The sequence below is a fragment of the Pseudonaja textilis genome, chromosome 10 (assembly GCF_049901715.1).
Source record: "Pseudonaja textilis isolate UNSWEBS1 chromosome 10, rPseTex1.2, whole genome shotgun sequence".
Taxonomy (NCBI): domain Eukaryota; kingdom Metazoa; phylum Chordata; class Lepidosauria; order Squamata; family Elapidae; genus Pseudonaja; species Pseudonaja textilis.
This window is the reverse complement of record NC_141999.1, coordinates 4,753,110-4,774,265: the sequence shown is the minus strand read 5'-3', so window position 1 is coordinate 4,774,265 and position 21,156 is coordinate 4,753,110. Positions and strand designations below refer to the sequence as shown.

Here is a 21,156-nt window from a genome sequence, read left to right as displayed (position 1 = left end):
TTTAATCCACATGGGTCCTGATTTTGCAAGGGAGGCGTCAAGTTCCTGAGAGGAAATGATTGAGATTTCCTGGAGGTATCTCTAATGAGGTCCATGCCTCCTTGCAAGAAAGCTAGCTTTCACATTGACTCTTCCACTCTAGTCTGCAGCCTGACTTCCCATCCCCATGCCAATGTTGAGTGGTTCTAGGTGTGTGGTGGAAAATATCCATTAGTTCCCTGGGACCAAGAAAAGATGGACATGCAGTTATTGCAGCACCTTGCGAAAGCACAATTGGGAAACCCTGCACTGAACAGGGATTGTGCAAGTGTTGTGCAGATCTGATGGGGTCTCTCCATAAGTGTGATTTTATCTACAAATTGGAATTAATTAGAAAGAGATAGATGAAAGTATAGTAAGTGACATTATCGTTCCCTAGGGAAACCTTGCAATTCTCAAATGCCCCTGGGAATCACCAGGAATGTATGTGCATGTGTGTGCGTCTGTGGTAATACAGGAATGTTCCATGATTTAGGTGCTTTTTTCCCCTCTTTTTTTGATAAAGTGATCTTTCTTGGCATTTTATTTAGCACTGTATCATCAGTCATGTATTAGTATGAGGGATGAAAGGAGACAGGGTCAATTAGTTGGCATTCGTGTCTAATTCCCAACTTTACCCACCTGTCCAATGACCCTGTCACTTCTATTGGCGTCTTATCTACCTGCAAATGTATGAACAACTCAGGTGCTTTTCCTTGGTGTAGGAAAATAGAGACAAAATGGGTTTTATTAGCTACTTTGTACCCTTAATTTTCAGGTATGCAGACTGAAACTTGGTGAAGCCTTTGGCATTTCCTTAGTTTTTCCAGTAGGCCAGGGTGATGGAGTGGTGAAATTGGTGAGCTCGGCCAGAAAAGTTCTTGGTACAGGTAGTCCTCAACTTACAACCACAATGGAGCCCAAATTTCTGTTGTTAAGAGAGACATTTGTTAAGTGGATTTTGCCCCATTTTATAACCTTTCTTGCCATGGTTGTTAAGTGAATCACTGCAGTTGATAAGTTAGTAACCCGGTTGTTAAGTGAATCCATCTTCCCTGCTGACTTTGCTTGTCTGAAGGTCACAAAAGGGGATCACTTGACCTTGGGACACTGCCATTCTCATAAGTATGGACCAGTTGGCGAGCAGCCACATTTTGGGCATACGATCATGGGGATGCTACTGAGGGCGTAACCGTGAAAAACGGTCACAAGTCACTTTTTTTCAGTGCCATTGTAACTTTGAATGGTCCCTAAACGAACTGTTTTAAGTCGAGGACTACCTGTAGACCAAGCTGCCTACAAGGGTGCTGCTTGTGCGGATGACATGGGAAGAAGGAGTATGATACATTCTGTTTTGAGTTCAGTGACGATGGTGATGATGATCCTTAGGCAAGTTTCTGTCCTCTCTCTTGGTTTCTTTTGCTGAAATCTACTTTTCTCTGGTGGCTTCTGGCAGGAGCTGATCACAGCATGGTACATTGGGTTCCTTGTCCTTATCTTTTCCTCTTTCCTGGTTTACCTGGTGGAAAAAGATGCCAATGATGATTTTCTCACCTATGCAGACTCTCTGTGGTGGGGTACGGTAAGTGTGCGTCCCCTCTTTAAAAAAATCTGCCCCCTTCTTTTTGCTAAGCAAGCGGAAGAACTGGAAACCTAAGAACAAACTGACACGGGAATGAAGAGTAGAAAGCCACCCAAAACACCAGGATCGGCACCGGAGCTCCAAGGGGGAAGAGGGAATGGAGCTGGCAGAGAGAGGGGGGGGGAGAGGGAGAGGAAGAGAGAGAGGGGGGGGGCGAGCCTGGGCCACCAGCCCTCAGGTGGAGAGTCAACAGCCCCCAGGTCTGGAGGTGGCTGATGAGGAAGAGGAGGAACAGCTGGGCCCAGTGCCTGACTGCGGATGCGCAGAAGGCAGAGGAGAGGAGAGCAGAGCAGTGGAAATCTGTGGGCTGGTCCTTGGGAAGGAAGACCCAGCACTGCTAGAGAAGCCCCACCCTAGTTCTGAGGATAAAAAGCAAGGGGTAGAGATGAAAAGATGTGGCAGATAAACTATTCATCTTCCGGATGGATGGATTTGTACCCTGCAATGAGAGAAAAACATTTGCCAGGGCTGCTGGCGGTCCTAATAAAGGGAACATTTATTTAACTATAGAGGTTTTGTCGTGGGGAGCTGGGTTAGAACACAGGAACAGTGGATTTTGCTGTTGGTCCAGAGGGATGGAAGATGCCAGGGAAGAAATGGTCGTGGTATCAACCAATCAATAGGAGAAGGTTCCTATGAAGTTCATCTGGTATCTCCTTCTGTGATTTCAGATCACACTCACCACTATTGGCTATGGGGACAAGGTTCCAAAAACATGGCTGGGCCGGGTGTTGACAGCCTGCTTCGCCTTGCTGGGAATCTCCTTCTTTGCCCTTCCTGCGGTGAGTCCCCATGAGAAGAACTTCCGACTCTCTCGGGAGACTTAGAATAACCTTATTGTCACTTGAAATGTACACTAATCAGCATAAAATTTCATTGCGTACAGCCCTCAAAGGGTCTCTACCTACAATACACACTACATAAACATGAAAAAATAAATAAAACAAATAAACAAATAAATAAATAAAATTATGCATATACCCACATATATTTGATGACACGGAGAAACAACACAGTCTAGTTTGGATATATAGATGAACATGGTGAGAGAAACCAATCTTGTGAATTTACCAGACGGAAGGCCTAGGGAACAAAGCTGCTACAGAATCCTGCTAGAAATACTTTGAAACCTCCTCCCAGAGGGAAGCAACAGAAACAGACCGTGAAGTGGGTGTGTGTGGGTCTCTGACAATGCTTTGAGCTATAAGCACATAGCACTTATAAGCAGTATCCTGAAGAGCAGGAAGCAAGCTTGCCATAATCTTCTCGGCTGTCCTTACCATTCTCTGTATGGACTTTCTATCTGAGGCACTGCTGCCACCAAACCAAACAGTGATGCAGTTTGTTAAAATGCTCTCAATTGTGCCTCTGTAGAAAGTGGGCAGGACAGAAGGAGAAAGATGTGCTCTCCTCATTTGATGCAGGAATTGCTAGTAATCTCCTAGGCCAGACTCTAGGGATAGGTGGTTGCCTACTATCAGGGTAGTAGATTGGTTGTGACAGAGAATATGGATTATCTACGTGCAAATTCTCATTCAATCTTGCAATCTTACTAGGTAATTTCAGGCCCATCTATCAGGTACAAGAAACCAGAATAATTTCATGAATACGCTAGAGCAGTTTCTTTATTGTTGATCATCCATATTACAAGAATCCTGTCAGTCTGGCTACATTCCCTTGGGAACCAGTAAACAAGGCCTTGTTAAACTCATCTAGGATGTTTCCTCCAACAGAGCAACTCTGTGTGACATGCTTTTTTAAAAACTCGCTGCTCTACTTTAGTCAGTGATTCCACCATCCCATCAGTCTCAGTTATAATCAATTCATAAGGTTGTTTAGGGATACAATAAGCTGAGATCTCAATCACACAACCCTGAGCTGCTTAGAGAAAATGAGAAAGGCTCCTTGAATTTGACTCCTGGTGACTACATGAATGCATGTATTTAATGATTTGTCATTAATCTCCTTCTGGGATATTTTTTAAACTTTCTAATATACTCTATCATATACTCTGGGGTTTTCAAGAACTCTCTCACTCAAAGAGTAACCAAGTTAGACCCATCTTAGCTTTTTGGAGATCATCCCAAGTTAGCTTTCTTGATAGAAAGATAGCTTCCTGCAATTTTCTTAGCAAGGTTATTTTTAACAATGGTTTCCCCTTGCCTCCTTTCCTAGGGTTGAGAGAAAGTTACTGGTTCAAGGTCACCCAACTGGCTTTGTATCTAAAGTGGGACTAAAATTTGGTCTTCCAGTTTCTAGCCTGGTGCCTTTACCACTGTAACAAAGTGGCTGTCTCCAAGTTAGATAGCTAGCTGCTGATAATTATCTGTAGTTTTTGTCTTTCTTTCTCAAAAAGGAGAAGAATTTCATAGTTGTGCACTGGTTGTCCCTATGATCCAGCTATCTAGAAAGTCTTTTAGCCCCTGAAAAGATGCTGAAATATTGGGAATCTCTTTGGCTTAGACGTTTGACCTCTCACCATCCTAGATAGTTGGATTTTCTCAACAAATAGTACAAATTTCCCAATTTCTTAGAACTTCCTTTTAGTTAGAACTTAACTGCTGTTTTGAAGGGTCCATTGTTGCTTGTCTTTTCACACAGGGAATTCTAGGCTCAGGGTTTGCTCTCAAAGTCCAAGAGCAACATCGACAAAAACATTTTGAGAAGAGAAGGACACCTGCAGCAAACTTGATCCAGGTGAGTAAAAAAGGAAGATCCTGGATTCCCCCCTCTTTTTTTTCCCTCCTTCCCTCTATGTTTAAAGAACGTGTTCAGTGCTAGAAGCCAAGGAATGTTTGAATAAGTTTCTTTCTGCAAGCAACTGCAGATTTGTGCTCTATAGCTTCATTCCAGAACTATTAGATAATATTAACAAACTCATGTATATTTGTGAAAAGCACAGCCTTGTATTCTTCTCAGTATTGCAGATACAATGATGTTCCTACACATGTATGACCGAATGTGTTAGTTGCCTCCCGCCCTCTCTCATGTATTTCAACCTGGTAACTTGTAAGATGTGTGGATTTCAATTCCCAGAATTCTCCATGCAGCAAGGCTGACTGGGGAATTCTGGTACCTGAAGTGTCTTCAAGTTGTCCAGGTTAAGAAACATTGGATAGCAGATATCCCTAAGGTTATTTTCAATGATCCTTATTTTATTTTCCTACATTCCTGGAATTATGAGGTACGTTCCCATAATTCTCTTTATTTGAATGAAAATTTTATTTCTTCAGGAGAAGAGAATTTGCAAAGCTCCTTTCTTCTCTTAGCCATTCAGTTAGCAGCTGGCACATGCTAGAGGCACGTGGCTCTGTCTGTTACCTGCACTGAAAGGTTTAGGTTTGATTGACAGGTCAGATTTACATTTTCCTGTAGCTCTTTCATTCCTGAACTTTTTACTTGGGGTGGGACTACAGGAGGAGATGGAGAGCTAGTGTCACCTATAAAATAAGTGGCAGAGCTGCGCAAGGGCCCACATGTCAGCCCTACAAGGTAGATGGGAATAAGAAAGAAGGCTATGTATGTCTGAACTATTTTTATTGTAACACTTATAGTAACAGAATTTTGCAAGCCTGAATGTGCTTGCCCATCTCCTTCAGGGTAAACTAAGGAGGGGCTTGTCTGAGATGTTTTCTCAAGTTCTTTTCTTGGCCTGGTTTCAAGACCTTCTTTTTTGATACTTACCCCGTTGGCAACCCTTTCTTCTGTCTTCAAGGCCGTCCCCACCCCACCAACCATGGGAAAGCTCTACCATCTCTTCCCACTTGCACCAATAGACCCTGATTTTAACCCCCTACCCAGCCTTGCAGTGAGAACACCTTAAATTGCCCTTAGCTGTACAAGTGATAAAGTAGTCTCTCCCCCGCCCCCGCATTCCCCCCCACCCTTACTCAGACACTGTCCAAGCGCAGCTTCAGTGTAAGTAAAATCATCTAGCTGTGTCATCTCTTTCCTTGGAGGAAGGTCAAGGGATTAGAACCTCCTGGAAAAACAGGTGTGTGTGTGGGGGCAGAATAGGGATAGGTAATAAGGACAGAAATTATTCTGCTAGTTGGTTTTCTATCATTGTTGAGTTAAGACTTTACTCTGGGTATGTCTTACTGGCAGAGCAGTAACCAGAGATGGGAAGAGGTTGGGGTTCTCTGCAAAGGATTGTGGATAAAGTCCCTCATGAAATCTGTAGAATCTTTGGATAAAAGCCACAAAATAGAAAGAAAACAGCCCTTTTGTCTAATCCTGCCCTTTAAGTAAATATGTAGGAAACGTTCCATCAGGCCGCACTCTTTGACTGAATCCCAAAACATGGCCTTTCTAACTGGGAGTGCCCCAGTTGGGACCTAAGAGCTTTCAAGGCAAGACATATTGTTTTTTTAACTTAAAAATATTTTTAAAGCAATATCAGGTAATTATCATTCTGTAGATGTAAATAAAAAAGATATATGGTGGCGCAGAGATTATAATGCAGTATTGCAGGCTGACTCTGCTCACTGCCAGGAATTCGATCCTGACCGGCTCAAGGTTGAGTCAGCCTTCCATCCTTCTGAGGCCGGTAAAACGAGGACCCAGATTGTTGGGGACAACAGGCTGACTCTGTAAACTGCTTAGAGCGGGTTGTAAAGCACTATGGAGTGGTATGTATATAAGTTGCTATTGCTATATAAAATGCAAAAAAGATCTATTATGATGTTTTCTAAAAATATTGAAGTTCCTTATAAGATAAAATACAAATAGAAAGAAGTGCAAGAAGAAAGGGGAAACAGTGATGACTTCTGACTTTTTTCAGGACGGTAGAATAAAAAGATCTATTGCAATAGGAACAAAGGGATGGGTACTATACTATAAAAATGTACCATAAATAAAGATTATACCAAGGCGTAATCTATTGCTATTAAGGTAAATCATAACATCCAATAAAACTGTGGGGTTCTATTTATTTATTTATTTCTATCCCACCTTTATTATTTTTACAAACAACTCAAGGTGGCAGACATATCTCTCTATTTTTTTGTCTCTGAAGTCTCATTAATTTATCTGAGATTTTTTTCCTAATCTAGCAATTGAACAGGCATTGCTAATCCACAGTTCAATCATTATGTAGAGTTTTCCAATGTTGCATAATTATTGTTTTATTTGCTGCTAAAATTAAATAGAATCTATTTTGATATCTATTTAGAATCTTACAGATAATAAGTTCTTTATTTTTTAGCTTGTGGTTTGGTACTGTAAAGAAGTCTAATAAGTCTAACCCCAAGTGAAGAGCGTTCAAGTCTTTGCTTAGTGATGAAATTTGCAAAATCTGCAAAAACAACAACAACAAAAAACCAACCCCCCCCCACACACATCAAAGGGGTATATCACATGACCACCACAAATTAAAAAATTACTGGGTTTTTTTTTTTTGACAACGTCTTCAGCATTTGGAAGAATAATTGCAAAGCACACTGTTCTACTGCTGAGCAAGTAAATTTCTAAAATTTCCTTGGAAGTCTTCCTGACCCCCTGCCTTCCTCCAAAAGTAGCTGAGACCCTGAGTTAGCAGTTTGCTGCTTCTTCTTCTTTAAAATAATTTTTATTAAGAGAACATTTTACATAAGATTTAGAAAGCCATGGAAATATAAAAAAGAAAGTAGAAAAAAGAAAGTTATAAAAAAAACAAACTAATAAGGGATAATAACAAAAGAAAAAGAAAGATAACTAAAGAATCACTAAAGAAAAAGAAAGGTAACTAAAAAAGTCTTCTTTGCAACAGTTACAAATTGCATATCTTGATTCTCTTTTTCCATAAACAAACATTTTCATCAATAAATCCCAAAGTTGCAGGTTCCTTTTTGTCCATTTTCAGCAGAAAAAAACATAAAGGGTTTCCAGTCTTCTCTAAAAGTAACTGTTGTTCACTCCTTAGTCAAACAAGTCATTTTGCACTGTCTGTTAGCTTTGCCACCTTCACAATCCATTGTTTCATTGTGAGTATTTCCTTATTCTTCCACCTTTGAGTTATGGTTTGTCCAGTTCAGGGGTATATATAGCACTCCCCACTCAGCCCCATCCTAAGCCATGACCTCCTTTCCAGTCCCATTTCCTTCCCCATCCATAAGCTCAAATCCAAACCTGCTTTTCTGGCTTCTCTTTCATTGGCTTTGCACTGCTATGTTGAAGAATTACTTCTGTTCCGGCAATATTCTTCCCTATCATTCTCTTGTCTGGATTGGTTCCTTTCCTATTGTGGTCAGAAAGATGGAACTTCCGACACCACGTTATCTCTGTGGTCCAGAGAATCCATGCAACAAAAGGTCTTCTTCTGGCAGCCTTGCCCTGCCATTCAACTCCTGGGCTGAGAGGCCTCCAACAACAGCTGGAAATAGATGTGGGCAAGACAAAAGGGATGCACGCAGTTGCTTTGGCACACAAAACTATCTTAGGGACACAGCTCTGCCCTCCTCTTTCCTGAGTGAGGATGCTGTCCTCTTCCCATCTGATACCACTGGCCAATTCACATAGCCCTCTTTTCCAGAGCAGATGAAAGGTCAGGATAGGTCTGCTTGTTCTTTCTCCTTGATAATTAATCTCTAAAGGAGTTTCCCCCGCCTTCCTTCAATCAGCCATAAGAAACTAAGCAGAACCAGCTCCACATTTAGAGGGGCTGCAATTTGAGAGTTCTTGAGAGAGAGAGAGGAGGTATCCACACATTCCTAGCAATAATCCAATATGTGGAACACCCCCGGTCCAATCAACGCCATTGCTTTTGTCTTGGTCTGTGTCCTCCAAGAGGTGTGAAATGGAGACAGCCTAGTGTTGAGATGTTGAAAGAACGGAAGCAGGCTTTTCTGGTCTTGTTGGTTGGGAAGATGGGTGTTGTAGGAGCTTCAGGAGATGCACCAACTTTGCCCATCTCTGGGATGAAACCTACTTAAAAGGGAGTTTTTTTGTTTGAGTCCAATTCAGAAAATATAGTAATTGACAAGGTCATGCAGATGTTGTCAAACTCAAGGGGAAAAAAATGTCTCCACTTTTGACCTGTGTGGATCCTGTGCCATAGTCTGTGGATTTCTGATTTAGAAATATCCAGTCTGGTGAATCTACTACAGGACTTGCCAGAGTAATATTTATTCCCTTTCCCTTCAATATGTTTCACATACATACTGACAACCACCCTAGCCAACGGATACCACGTTACCCCTTAACTGTGACTTAATGAGCCACATCCAACCATAGCCTCAGTTTTTCAGTGGCGAGATTAGGATGAAGGTCAACCTGGGTAATTCACTATAAGTAGGATGCTGATTAGAAGAATAGGAGAAAAAAGCACCAGGATCCTGATTTGTGAAGATGGTTGTATCTTCACTAGTTCTATAGGATGAGTGGCAGCACCACCTCATTTCTGTTTCTTTTGGAGCCAGTTCTTTATTGCCTACAACTCTACTCTACTCCTAGCTTCTCTATGCTGACAGAAAAACCAGCAAAGAAAACTATAGCAATATTTCATGCTGATTTTTAAAAAAGTATTTATGAAGGGCTATGAAGCTGGATTCCGCCATTGCTTTAAGCTATTGCATCTTTTTGAAATTTGTCATATTTATGAGTTGTATTTTTGTCATCTTTACTTATGTGACTTCTTGGTAAGGCTCCCTTTATGATGTGTTTAAGGATGATGGTGACTGATGATGACAAAAAGCAGCTCACTGGGAAAAATACTGCTTGTATTTTATAGTTAGGATTAGAGTTTAGCAAGCTACAGCCATCATGCTTTTATTTGAAGCTTTAATCTTTTAATTAAATTCTTTTTAATATCTTCATTCAAGTTTGGCTTTCCAGTTGTCTCTGGCTGTGCTGTGCATGTAACTTTGTTCCTTGGAGTGTCTGAGCCTTCCCTTGGGAAACCCTGGTCTCTTTCACCAAGGAAATGCATCAAACGAGGAATGCAAGGGGTGGGATTGGGGCCCACCATCCACGACACCTGCTTTGTTAAGGCTGGGTGGAGAGGAAGCCCCCTTCAGTTGGTCTAGCTCTGACTTCTGTCTCTTCCCCTGTCCTTCCTCCTTGATTTAGGCTGCTTGGCGCCTCTACTCCACAGACATCAACCGATCCTACCTGACTGCTACCTGGTGTTACTATGACAGCATGCTTCCATCTTTTAGGTATGTGTGAAGTTACATTGGGGGTTTGGAGGGATGGCAGTTAGAGGGTAGGGGGCAGGTGTTCCTTGGAAATCATGACCAGGGAAATGGAAAGAGCAAGTTAATGGAATTGCAATGAGATGGACCGGAGTAGGGAAAACAGATCAGAGAGAACCACACTTGTGCAAGTAATTGGTAGGGCTAAATATGCCTCTTTTTGCCTCTGCCACATTTCCAGAGAAATATGTGAGTCACTTTATGGGAGAACAGGGCAGAGAAATTAATGGGGATTGTATGGTGGCCTTGGAGGCCTACTGTGGTAGATGGTGGATATCTGGTGCCTGATATTCTTGTGATGGTTCAAGGTGAGTGTCAGCCAGCCTTAGCAGCTGCCCACAATCCAAAATGCTAGATTTTCCCAGAGTCTAATTAATTAAATTTTTGGAAAGGAAAGCAAGATTAGGTTACAGAATCATGGGGATTGGATGCATGTGTCCTTCAGCTTTTTTGATCCCATTGACCTTCTTTTGAACTACCTTTTGATGGTGGGGAGATGTTGTTTCCTGCTTGCCAGCTAGAGAAGTGCCTTTCATCTGGCCTTGCACTCCCGTGCAAGTGGCCATTCCCTTACATGGAGTTCCTCTGATAAATGAGTTCTTATCCAATCCGGTGTTTAAATCCCATCCATCAGGAGAAGGTGGTAAATTAATTATGGATAATTGCAGGACAGGAACTGGCCATGGTGAAAGGGCTAAAATCAGTGAGGCTGATGCTTCATAGTTCGCTTCCTTTGAACATGTTTGCTGGGCTTTGAATGTTCAGATTCCATGCCCTTTCCATAAGGCATCATAATTCCATTCACATCTTTCATAACATGTGATGTTTCCTCCACTCAAACTGGGCTCCAGGATCTCTTAGGTGGTGGAAGCTGCAATGGAGACTAATGGAGAGGTATGAGGCTAGGAGTTGGGCTATTAACGGGAGCATGATTCTGGACCTTTGCATACATGTAGACATGAATGGGGTCACATGCATATACATACAGGGTAGACTGTTATTATTAAGCATAATTTGTTCAATTAAAAAGCTGTCCTCTTTCAAGACTTATGTTGACTGCGTTTTCTTAGTCTCAAACAGCCTGTGGCAGCCCACAAGGATCTCTGTGTCTAAATGCATCTCCCACTTTTCTAATGTTTAGTATACAAGCCGGTTTTCAGTTGTCTGCAACATAGAACAAGACGGAAATACAAAGGAGACAAATTCTGTGGAATCAAGTGACTGTCTACAAAAATCAAAGCAAAACTAAAGACCAAACAGGCAGAAGCAGCACAAAACAACGATTAAAACTGATTATTTGAGGGGAAAAGTTGTGGATTGTACATCCAAAAGCAAGTAGCGGAGGGGCGGAGTGGGCATACTCGGGAATTTCATTGAGAAGCATCAAGAGGCATCGGTGGGGAGTGCTAACATCTGTAAAGTGACAGATGCAGTATCATAATGGAAATATATTCGTAGATTTTCACGCATACAGGTATGCAGGTCTTGGCATGTTCGGGTCTTTTCCCATGTAAGATTGAGAGCATCTTGGGAACGTTCCGATGAGGTCCCACTCACCATCTTCAGGCTGGTGCTTTCGGCTTTGTACTTGTGCGAGCAAAGCGTGATCGGAGCTGCTGCCTCCCTTTATATACTGGATGACACTTTTGTAATTTGGCCACAGGGGAAAGAAAACTGGACAACTTCCTCACACACCTCAACAGCCTACACCCCAAAATTCAATTCACCATAGAAACAGAAGCCAACAACTAACTTCCCTTCCTGGACATCCTAATTTACAAAAAAACCAATGGCTCCCTAGGACACACCATCCACCGGAAGAAAACACACACCAACCGCTACTTAAACGCACAATCCCATCACCACCCTGTACAGATCAACTCTGTAGCCAAGACCCTCATCTCCAGAACCAAACGCCTAGCTGACAAAGACCACCTGAGAACAGAATTACACACCCTCACTAACATATTAATTTCCAACGGATTCCAAAGAAACACAACTACCAACCTAATCCTAAGGGAGACACCCCCCAGAAACCGAGACACAGAACAGGACAATGGTATCGCCCTCCTCCTCTACATCAACGGCACCACAGAGAAAATCAGCAAAATTCTCCATAAACACAATATCAGGACAGCCTTCAGCATTGACCAAAAAATAGCCAACATCCTAAGAAACCCCAAAGACAAGATCCAGCTAGAAAACCAAGGAGTTTATGAAATACCATGCAACAATTGCCCAGCCACATACATTGGACAAACCAACAGGAGAATAAATGCACGCATCGCAGAACACAAGAACGCAGTCAGAAAAGAAGAAAATACTTCCTCCCTTTTCCAGCACCTTAAAGCCAAAGGACATGAAATTAATTTTGAGGGAACCAAATTAATCTCCAATACTGAACACTTCAACAAGAGAATAATAAGGGAAGCCATCAAAATAGAGAAACACTCCCATAACATGAATAAACGGGATGATGCCTCCCGCCTACCAGACATCTGGAAACTAGCCCTTATCAACAAATGAATCCCAGCCATGAAAACCAACACCGGACCTAAAACAACACATGACACCACCACCATTCTCCCTCACCAGACTCAAAACCAAACCCATCCCATAGATGAAAGACAACCACCATCCAGAAACCAGACCACAGTTGCATCACCAGCTGCCACACACCCTGACCTCCAAACCAAGCAAGCAGACACACACCATGAACGCTATCCAGGCCTCAAATTAGGAGCCAACCCAAAACCTGGAACATCACATCACAGCCACCCACTCAGGATATCACATCACAGAACTCAGGAGGTTACACCACAAAACCTCAGGATGTTGCAACACAATCAACGACCCAGAAGATTACAGCACAAGACCCAGGATGTCACAACAATAGAACTCAGAAGGTCATCACACAGCCCATTACCCAGGTCGTTACAACACAGGAGGCTGATAGACACACACCCAATACCTCAGCCACACATGTTCTTATGAAAAAGCCAGCCAATCTGCAAACATCAACTCCATCAACCAATCAAGAAATGACAACACAGCCAAACTCCTCACCAGTATATATAGGGAGATGGCAGCTCCGATCACACTTTGCTCGTACAAGCACGAAGCTGAAAGCACCAGCCTGAAGATGGCGAGTGGGACCTCATCAAAATGTTGTCAAGATGCTTTCAATCTTGCCTCCAAGATAAGATAGCACTAATTGACTTGTAGAACACTATGTGCAAGGGGCTGATCTCACCAAAAGAACACCAACTCATGTCCTTCCCCAAAGGTGGGACTTCAACCTCACTTCACCAGTTCATTCCTACTAGAACTGGAACGCACAATTACTTAAACTCATAGTTGTGTCCCTTATATAATAAGGGGAAACCTGTATTTGGAGGGTATGATTGTCCACCTGGGGAGAAATAAAAATGTCAAAATGGCATCTGCATGTAAAAAGGGTTGGAACTTGAATCATGCCATCATGATAGACATCTTGACATTAGACCCTCCTCCAAGACCAGGAGGAAGAGATAGGAAGGAAGATGGAAGGGGGAAAAGTAAGTGAGAAGAAATGTAGTAACAAGGACCAAAAACGACAAGTTTCTATACCTCACGATTGGGTACTTTTGGCATACAGACCTTCTCATGGACCTTTTGAATAAACAAGGAGACCAAGAAGATGATACCCTTGATTTACTTCCACACTACAGTGTGTGGCTTGGTGAATCACAAATTTCATTAACTAGTGTAATAAGGGGAGAGGAGATTTATTATCAGTAGATTTATTATCATTGGCTATCCCGTATGTGAAAAGATGATTGAAAAGAAGAATCAGGATTCAGGAAGCCTGTGCTGTCGTTTCACTTTTTCCCGTTTCAAAATATCTTACATGTTTTAGGGATGAAGATTTTTTTGAAAAAAATACAATGCCAAACATCTTTGCCTCAAGGACTTTTGTCTTGAATGTACATGACAGAGGCTTGGAAGCTGCACCCTGAAGCCTTTTGAATTGCACTCATTCAGTGCTGAATGCAAATTTTGGTGGGTTTGACCAAATTCATTAGAAAACTTAAAAAAAAAAATTCTGGAAGGCTACAGTTTCTGCACTAAGGAGAAAGAATAAATTATGCAAAACCTGTTCCCTTTATGATGGTTAGTATTGCCCGAATGGAATATTCCAAAGATTAACATTTGCCAAACATCAGGGAGAAGAATTCCCATCTTCCCCTATTCAGTGGTTTGGCTATGAAATTGCACCCCATCTTTCTCTTTCTCTCTCTCTACCCCCATATAGGATAGTCCAGAGAGCATCTGGCCATGGTACGAAGACCTATTTTCTTCCTTCATGGACAAACCACTGATCTGGAGTAGTGATGTTTTAATGATGAGCTATGGTCTCCACCCCAGTTTCACTGGTCCAAATGGGAGGTCTTATGAGTTGGAGGTTCTTTGCATCCTATGTAGAGAAACATCATTGTGAAAGAGGAAGACCCTCCTAGCATTTGCTTCAGATTAACTTATATTTGGCCCATTGATGCAGATAATTTTAGAGCTTAACAGTAATGATGTGAATGTCAACACTAGCAACTTAGCATCAAGAGCACATATTTTATAAGCAAAGACCATTATCCACCATTTGGATTCTTAGATCAGTTTTGGCTATACCCTTATATTCAAGGCATATTGGCTATCCAGTACTCTTTGACTCTGACTCCTAAATTCAGATTCTGCTTGGCCCTAGAGTCAGATGGAGGAGAACTTATTAACCCTCTTGTTGCTATTGAGTATAGTGAATCTAGATTTGTATCAACAGAAGAGAATGTCTGCAGCTCAAGACTGAACTGCAGGGTCCTTGGTGCGCTCTGATATATAGGACAAATAGGCAGAAGACTAATAGAATGCATCCAGAAACACCAACTAGCAGTCAGAAGACATGATGAATACTTCTTAATTGCACAACACATGAGCAGACTTCACCATAATTTCAACTGGTAAACTGAACTTCTGAAACCAAAATGCCAGAGAATTTCTGGAAACCTGGCACTTAGACAGATTAACATCAACAGGCACATTGAGATAAACATCTACATGCCACTCAAAAAAGACAATAAAAAAGCTAAAAAGGAAATAAAAGAAAAAAAATCCTTGACAGCCATCAACACATAGATCAGCAGATATTAACACCAAGATTAACACTAGATCAACAATGGAGAAGTAAACAATATCCCACTCAAGAAAATACCAACTCAAACAAATAGTCAAACAAGAAACAACAGCCTAATTGAGGAACCACCAAGAATATTCCCACCAACACTGACAGGGCAAGCCACTTGTATATAAAGAGAGGACAAACACCACTCCCTTCTAGAACCGATGATGTTAACTAATTGGGTAATCAAACATCTGCAAGAAAGCAACCAAGTTTGGAGAGTACAAAGGAGCCCACAACCTAGAGTTGGTAGAACAGTCCAGCATTCCATCTGTGACTTGAAGACATCCAATGAGGAAGAATTGATAGTTCTTCTATGTGATTAATTCCATATCAAATTGCTGTTATTTTCCAACCAAAGTCCAATATGGAAGTCTGGCCAGCACTAGCTTTTCATCCCTTTTGTCTTGTTTTTCCTTTTGCAAATTTTTGGACTAATTTCAGTTGCCATGTATATTTATTGTATGCTTGCCTGCCCTTGGGAGACATATATGGAATAAGTTTCATACCCATCCTGAATTCAATAATGTTTATTACTGAACACTATCAATGATGAACAGCCCAACAGTATGAAATGGGGCATTGTTTAGCATTGAAGACCGAATATCTCAATTAATGGTAAGATTCATTGATTGGTACTGTTGCTTTAGATAGTTCCGAATGAAATATTCTACAGATCTGAGGATCTGAAATGTTCTACAGATCTAGTTTGCAGCTTGGATTACACTCAGAACAAAATTATGATAATTCATGACAACTTGTTTACTTGCCTTCCCAAAATAGAAACTTGTGCTCATAAATTAGTGTTCCCACAACACACTTACAAATTTGGTTTCATTTGATAAGCTTAGACAGTTTGATCATTCACTTTCATGGCTTAGTGTATTTTATGAATATAAGCCATCTGGCTGATTTATAGTTCCATATATTCCACAAACTAAAAAATGGATTAATTTCTAAATTAGATTTGGAGTTAGATTAAACATATGTGAACAAAGGCCAGCGTAACCCTTCAGGCATGCACCCTAATTCTATAAGCAATACCAATCAATTTAGTCTATCAGATAAGTCAATCAAAAACAGAACAATTAGGTGATAGCTATTCCTTTCTCCTATGGAGAAAAACAAGTGTCTCTATAAAGAATTTATGGGCAGTGGTCCACAAATGTGTTTGTTTTAATTTTGTTAAATTTCTGCTAGGTTTTTCATTGCTTCTTCTTCTTGCCTTTCTCTCTCTCTCTCTCTCTCTCTGAATCCTCTTCTATTTTCAAAACCTTCCTTGACATTCTACTTTTTTTTTGCTTGCTTGCTTGTTTCCTCCCCTTTCTCTCAATTTGAAAGCTTTTAATTTCTCCATGTTTTTATTTGAACCCAACCCTAGAGAACTGGTCCCTATGTTTGAAAACTTGCACCGAGCTCGCAACGGAGGGCTTAGGATCTCTGAGGTGAGGAAATTTCCTGATGGAGCTCCACTGTCGTATCACTCCTTCACCTCTGGCCTGAAAGCCTCCACTCCTACTTTTTGCACAGGAGAAAGGTAGGGTTGATGCCACCTCCTTGCACGTTTTCGTGCCCCTGGTGTGTCTCATGCCCTTCTCTCTCTCTCTTTCTCTCTGGTGTGTGGACTCTGTCTTGTGCTGCTGCTCCCTCCTGGTTTTACTCCTTTGTTTGTTTCTACGTGTGGTACGAGTTGAGTTGGCTTCCTTTGGGTTCCTCCTTGGCCCTTGAAAGAAAGGCACAACCATGCACGATTCTTTATCTCCCTTTTCTGGCTGGAGGCCAGCGTTACACCCCACCCCTGGATCATTTTCACGGTTGCCTTTTCAAGGGAGAAATTTAGGTGGTGCCGCCAAAAAGATTAACCCAACACACATAACATCATGGCTAACCCAGAATCTCATTTTCTAGCAGGACTTGTGGCAAAACGTTTTCAGCACCAGTTTCTTTCCAGAAAGAGGGTCAGTATGGCTGGGTCTGGACGGTTTCCACCTTCCAAGTCTCCTTTGCAGTCCACCTCATTTCATCATCTTTTCTCTCTCTCCTCCTTTCTGTCTCCCTTGATTCCTATTTCTCTGTCCATCTTCTCATCACTTCTCCATTCCCTAATCATTTCCGGAAGCTGGATAGAAGAAGATGCTCCGCCACCCAAGTGTTTGCGCCTAAGGTAACCCTTCCCTTTAAAATGGTGGTGTCTGCTTTTATTCCCTCCTCAGAGAGAGGGAGGCAGCAGGACGGTAGGTTTTCCTACAAGAGGTGCTGGTGGTGGTCTGCATCTCCTGCTGAGGTAGGGGGAATAACGTGGTGTGTTGGGGAGAGTGAAAGGGAAAGCAGCGTTGAAAATGGAAATAACACAGGGGAACCAAGGGAATTGTTTGCTGCATCAGTGCTTAGAGATAAGGGAGGTCAATTTTGCAGGAAACCAGGGCCTACTTTTTACAGTAATTCCTTAAGTCCTCAAGTGGTATTTCTGATCACGTTGTGGTGTCACCAGAAGTGGAAAGACCAAACATCTCAATCAGGGATGTGAGGGAGGGTAGTGTTTTCTCTCTTCATTTCTCCAAGTAGGAAAAAAGTCTCCATGAGACTGTTTTTTCTCTTGAAGGAACAGGGTTTTTAAGGGTTAAAGGTTGTCTTAAGCCCCCATAAGATTCAAACAGTATTTATTTTATTTTGGTTTATAGATTTGCCCAATTTGCAAGAAACAATATAATTAATGCAATATCATGATTTTGGAATTGAACTGAAAAAAATCACCTCCAGTTGCCTTTACAAAAAGGATCTTTGGAACAATCATGAACTGGATGATTGAGAATCTCCATAGATATGTCCACATATCTTCATCATGTCCCTAGCCCGGGACATTAGCGTTAAATCATCTTTGGCCGTTCCAGTGTTAAAACAATATTTTCCCTATAATGTCCTCAACAAGCTTTGTTATGGGCACAAGCTGATATATTTCACCAAGCATTCTGTTGGTGCAGTCAGATGAACACTTTAAGGTGACTCTTCTCTCCATGGGAAGAGTCTTCCAGGTCTATTTTGATTTGGGCAACAGGCTTTCAAAGTAGAGTCATCTTTTATACCTTATTCAGAAACTTATATCAACCTGAATAGCACCTCCCCATCAGTGGTGGTGTGGAAGTCATATAAGAAAGTAGAAATGAGAGGTGCTTCTCTGTTGCTCCCTAGCATAGTTCTCCGAGCACCTATCCACTGTGGTCCTAAGACTACTGAGCACTCTTCAAGAAGAGCAATGAAGTTATGTTCAAAAGAAGCATAAAGAAAAGATGACAGGCCTAGAGAATGGTGAAGCAACAGAGAGACATCTTATTTGCCCACTCCCTGTGCAGGAGACCTGTTAAACTCATATTAAAAGCAGCAAGGTCTCTGAGCTAAGGCCTGGTTGTAAGCCATAAAGAAAGCAATTGGGATTGACAGTGAGAACAGCAAACTATTCTTTTTTGGTTTTACTCACAGTCAAGAGGAGGACCCTTTAATGGAGGTATTGGAAATAGCTATCAATAGACAAGAAGAACATGAGTAATGTGACATCTGACCTTCTTGGCCAATATGCCCATTTCCAGATCTGAACTACACTGATCATTTTTTAAACCAAGCCTTCCTCCAGCAAGCTCTGGTGACACTGGCTTGTTTCATGGAGGCCAAGTCCATATCAATGATAGGATTGGAAATTATAGTGAATTTGGGGATATCCTGAGTGAGGTGTTCTGTGGATGGTGCTCTCACAACATTCATCATGTCCTGTTGGCCTCAGCATGGCTTTCCCCTCTGCCCTTCCCCTTACTAACCTTTTCCCCTCTCTTCCTTTCTTTTTTCCTTCTTGTCTTCTCTCCCCGCCCCTCTTCTTTTTGTTCTTGTTTTTTTTGTTTTTGTTTTCCTTCTCCTCTCTCTAGCCAGATCTTTAGTAGTAAAAGGAATTTCTTTCGGATTCCCACCGGCTGGAAACAGAGGTACCGAGGCTTTGGATCTGCTGTCCAGGAGATGTTTGGGGACTTGTCTTGATATTCATATTCTATTTGCATTATGGTTGTCCCATTGATTCAAACCCTTCCCTTTTTAATATCAGAGAGGGCATGCTGCAGAAATCATGTGCAATGGAGAAGTGCATGGGGATGTCCTTCCTTCCCATTTGTTATGATGCCCTTCCAGGGTGGGAGATATGTTTGCTCTCCTGAAAAAAATAATAATGGTATGTCTTCAGTGCAGCTTTTGAGCAAGAGTTAAAACAAATGCACTTGGATTCAACATGGGCCACATTGGGATGGGAGAACCCAGGGACCCCTGTTGCTGCTTAATACTTTCTGAAGTCTTCCTTTCTTCTAAAACCTCCTGCTTCTTTTCTCTTCTTCATCCTTGCCCCAACCATCCAAGCCACATTATTCTGACTTCTGACGACCCTAAGAGAATATCTGGATTAATCAAAAGAAATCAAAACACTTCAACATGGTATGGATTTCTTAGGATTTTTAAAATGTAGGGCAGGAGAATTTGTCCAGGTTCCCAAAGCAACCAACTATGAGATGATTCTAAAAAGTTTCTATGTTCCTTAAGTCTTGGAGAGTGAACCTAATGGAAAAGGGAATATTCAGTCTAACATGGAATGCAATTAATCATTTCAGGCCAAGATAGTAATCTAGTGGGCCACCATCATGACACTTTGTACCTCAACCTTGCTTCAGTTTATTTTGGGAGTTTTTGTGTTTCTCTCTGATTTTTCATACCCCCAAATCTTAAATCAGAAAGATTGGTTTCCTCAGGTTGTACTTTCAAACAAAAGTTTAAAGCTGCGCTGGAGATTTACCTTCTTGTAGCTGCCTGATTATATTCTGGGTCTGGAATAACTCTTAGGGCCAGTGGTAGTCACTTGGAAACATGAATGCATGAAGACAGGAACACCTCCCTCATCCTTCCAGATGTAGTGATTCCATTAGCAGAGTGATTCTTCTAAATGATTGATTGATTGATCCCAGAGTGATTCAACTTCTTACAAATGGGAAGATTTCGATTTAAGATATGGATGCAATCCATGAACACCTTGGCTGGATAACCTAGCAGTTCTGGAAAGACTTAGTCCATTGGCTTGTCAGATTGAACCATACAGTAGAAGGTATTGAAAGAATCTTGATTGTGTACAATTTCATGCCCCTTTTCTTCTATCCATGACATTAAAACTTGGTGATTGTCATGGAAGAAGTCCCATCCAAACTATGTTCAGCTGAAGAAGGAATCTGACCTTGTTGGGAATTTTGCCCTAGGGCTGGCCCTGAAGTTATTCCAGTTTTCTTAATTGAGCTGCATGGGGGAAAGACTAAAGGAATGGGGAATTCTGGAGATTGAAAACTGGCTGTTGGAATAATCTCCGATCTAAGGTGGAAAAACCAGGGTCCTCTGTCCTTCCTGGAAAAAGGCAACTCACCTGAGAATGCAGAGTTGCTTTGAAGTTCCTCAAGAAAACCAACACCGATGACCATGCTGCCCAGTAAGATAGGCCAAAAAGAGCTACCAGTTTTCCTCCATGGGAAATGTGGATGATCTCAATGGTGCATTCTTGCAAGATGGTGAGAAATTAGCAGGTCAATGATCAGTGTTCTACTTATACTGATGGTGCCTCCAGAGTGACCCTTTCACAATGCCTCCAGTCATTGTGCAAAGACATCTTTGCAAGTTAGATGACCAATTATCTACCTGTGATTCATTAAAAAAGTATTCACTCCTCTTTTTGGGATCTGTTGGGCCATGGCAGTGACCAGAGACCAGTGCTGTTGCAGCTGCCTTATTCCTTCACAGCTTGCTTCAGGTGGAGATCTCAGATGTTCATGTAGCAAAGACAAGCCAGACATGTGGCAGCTCTAGGTAGCTTTAGAATGCAGGAATGTATCTTCTGGAATGATGAAAGTTGCTACAGCAAGACAAAAATATTTATTGGGAGTGAGGAAAATAATTCCCAAGAATCAATCCATGGGCTTCTGAACTGATATAGAGTCGCCTGTGTAAAGCAAATGTAGCAGTGCAGTTCTTGTCATTTTCTCTTTCTGAAATACTAAGGCATTTTTCCCAAAGTTGCAATCCTCCAAATCTCTATTGAGGGAACAATG

At 41.7% G+C, this 21,156-nt stretch overlaps 1 protein-coding gene across 2 annotated transcripts in view; it reads left to right on the top strand.

The window, feature by feature from the left end:
* The window catches only part of KCNQ4 (potassium voltage-gated channel subfamily Q member 4), a 121,808-nt gene that overhangs the window by 87,303 nt on the left and 13,349 nt on the right, over positions 1–21,156 (top strand). For both annotated transcript variants that reach the window (XM_087939557.1, XM_087939558.1), the window contains exons 5-9: positions 1,475–1,600; positions 2,332–2,442; positions 4,262–4,357; positions 9,707–9,795; positions 16,422–16,577. In XM_087939557.1, coding sequence (XP_087795683.1) covers positions 1,475–1,600; positions 2,332–2,442; positions 4,262–4,357; positions 9,707–9,795; positions 16,422–16,577 — 578 coding nt within the window. The remainder of the gene's footprint in view (positions 1–1,474; positions 1,601–2,331; positions 2,443–4,261; positions 4,358–9,706; positions 9,796–16,421; positions 16,578–21,156) is intronic.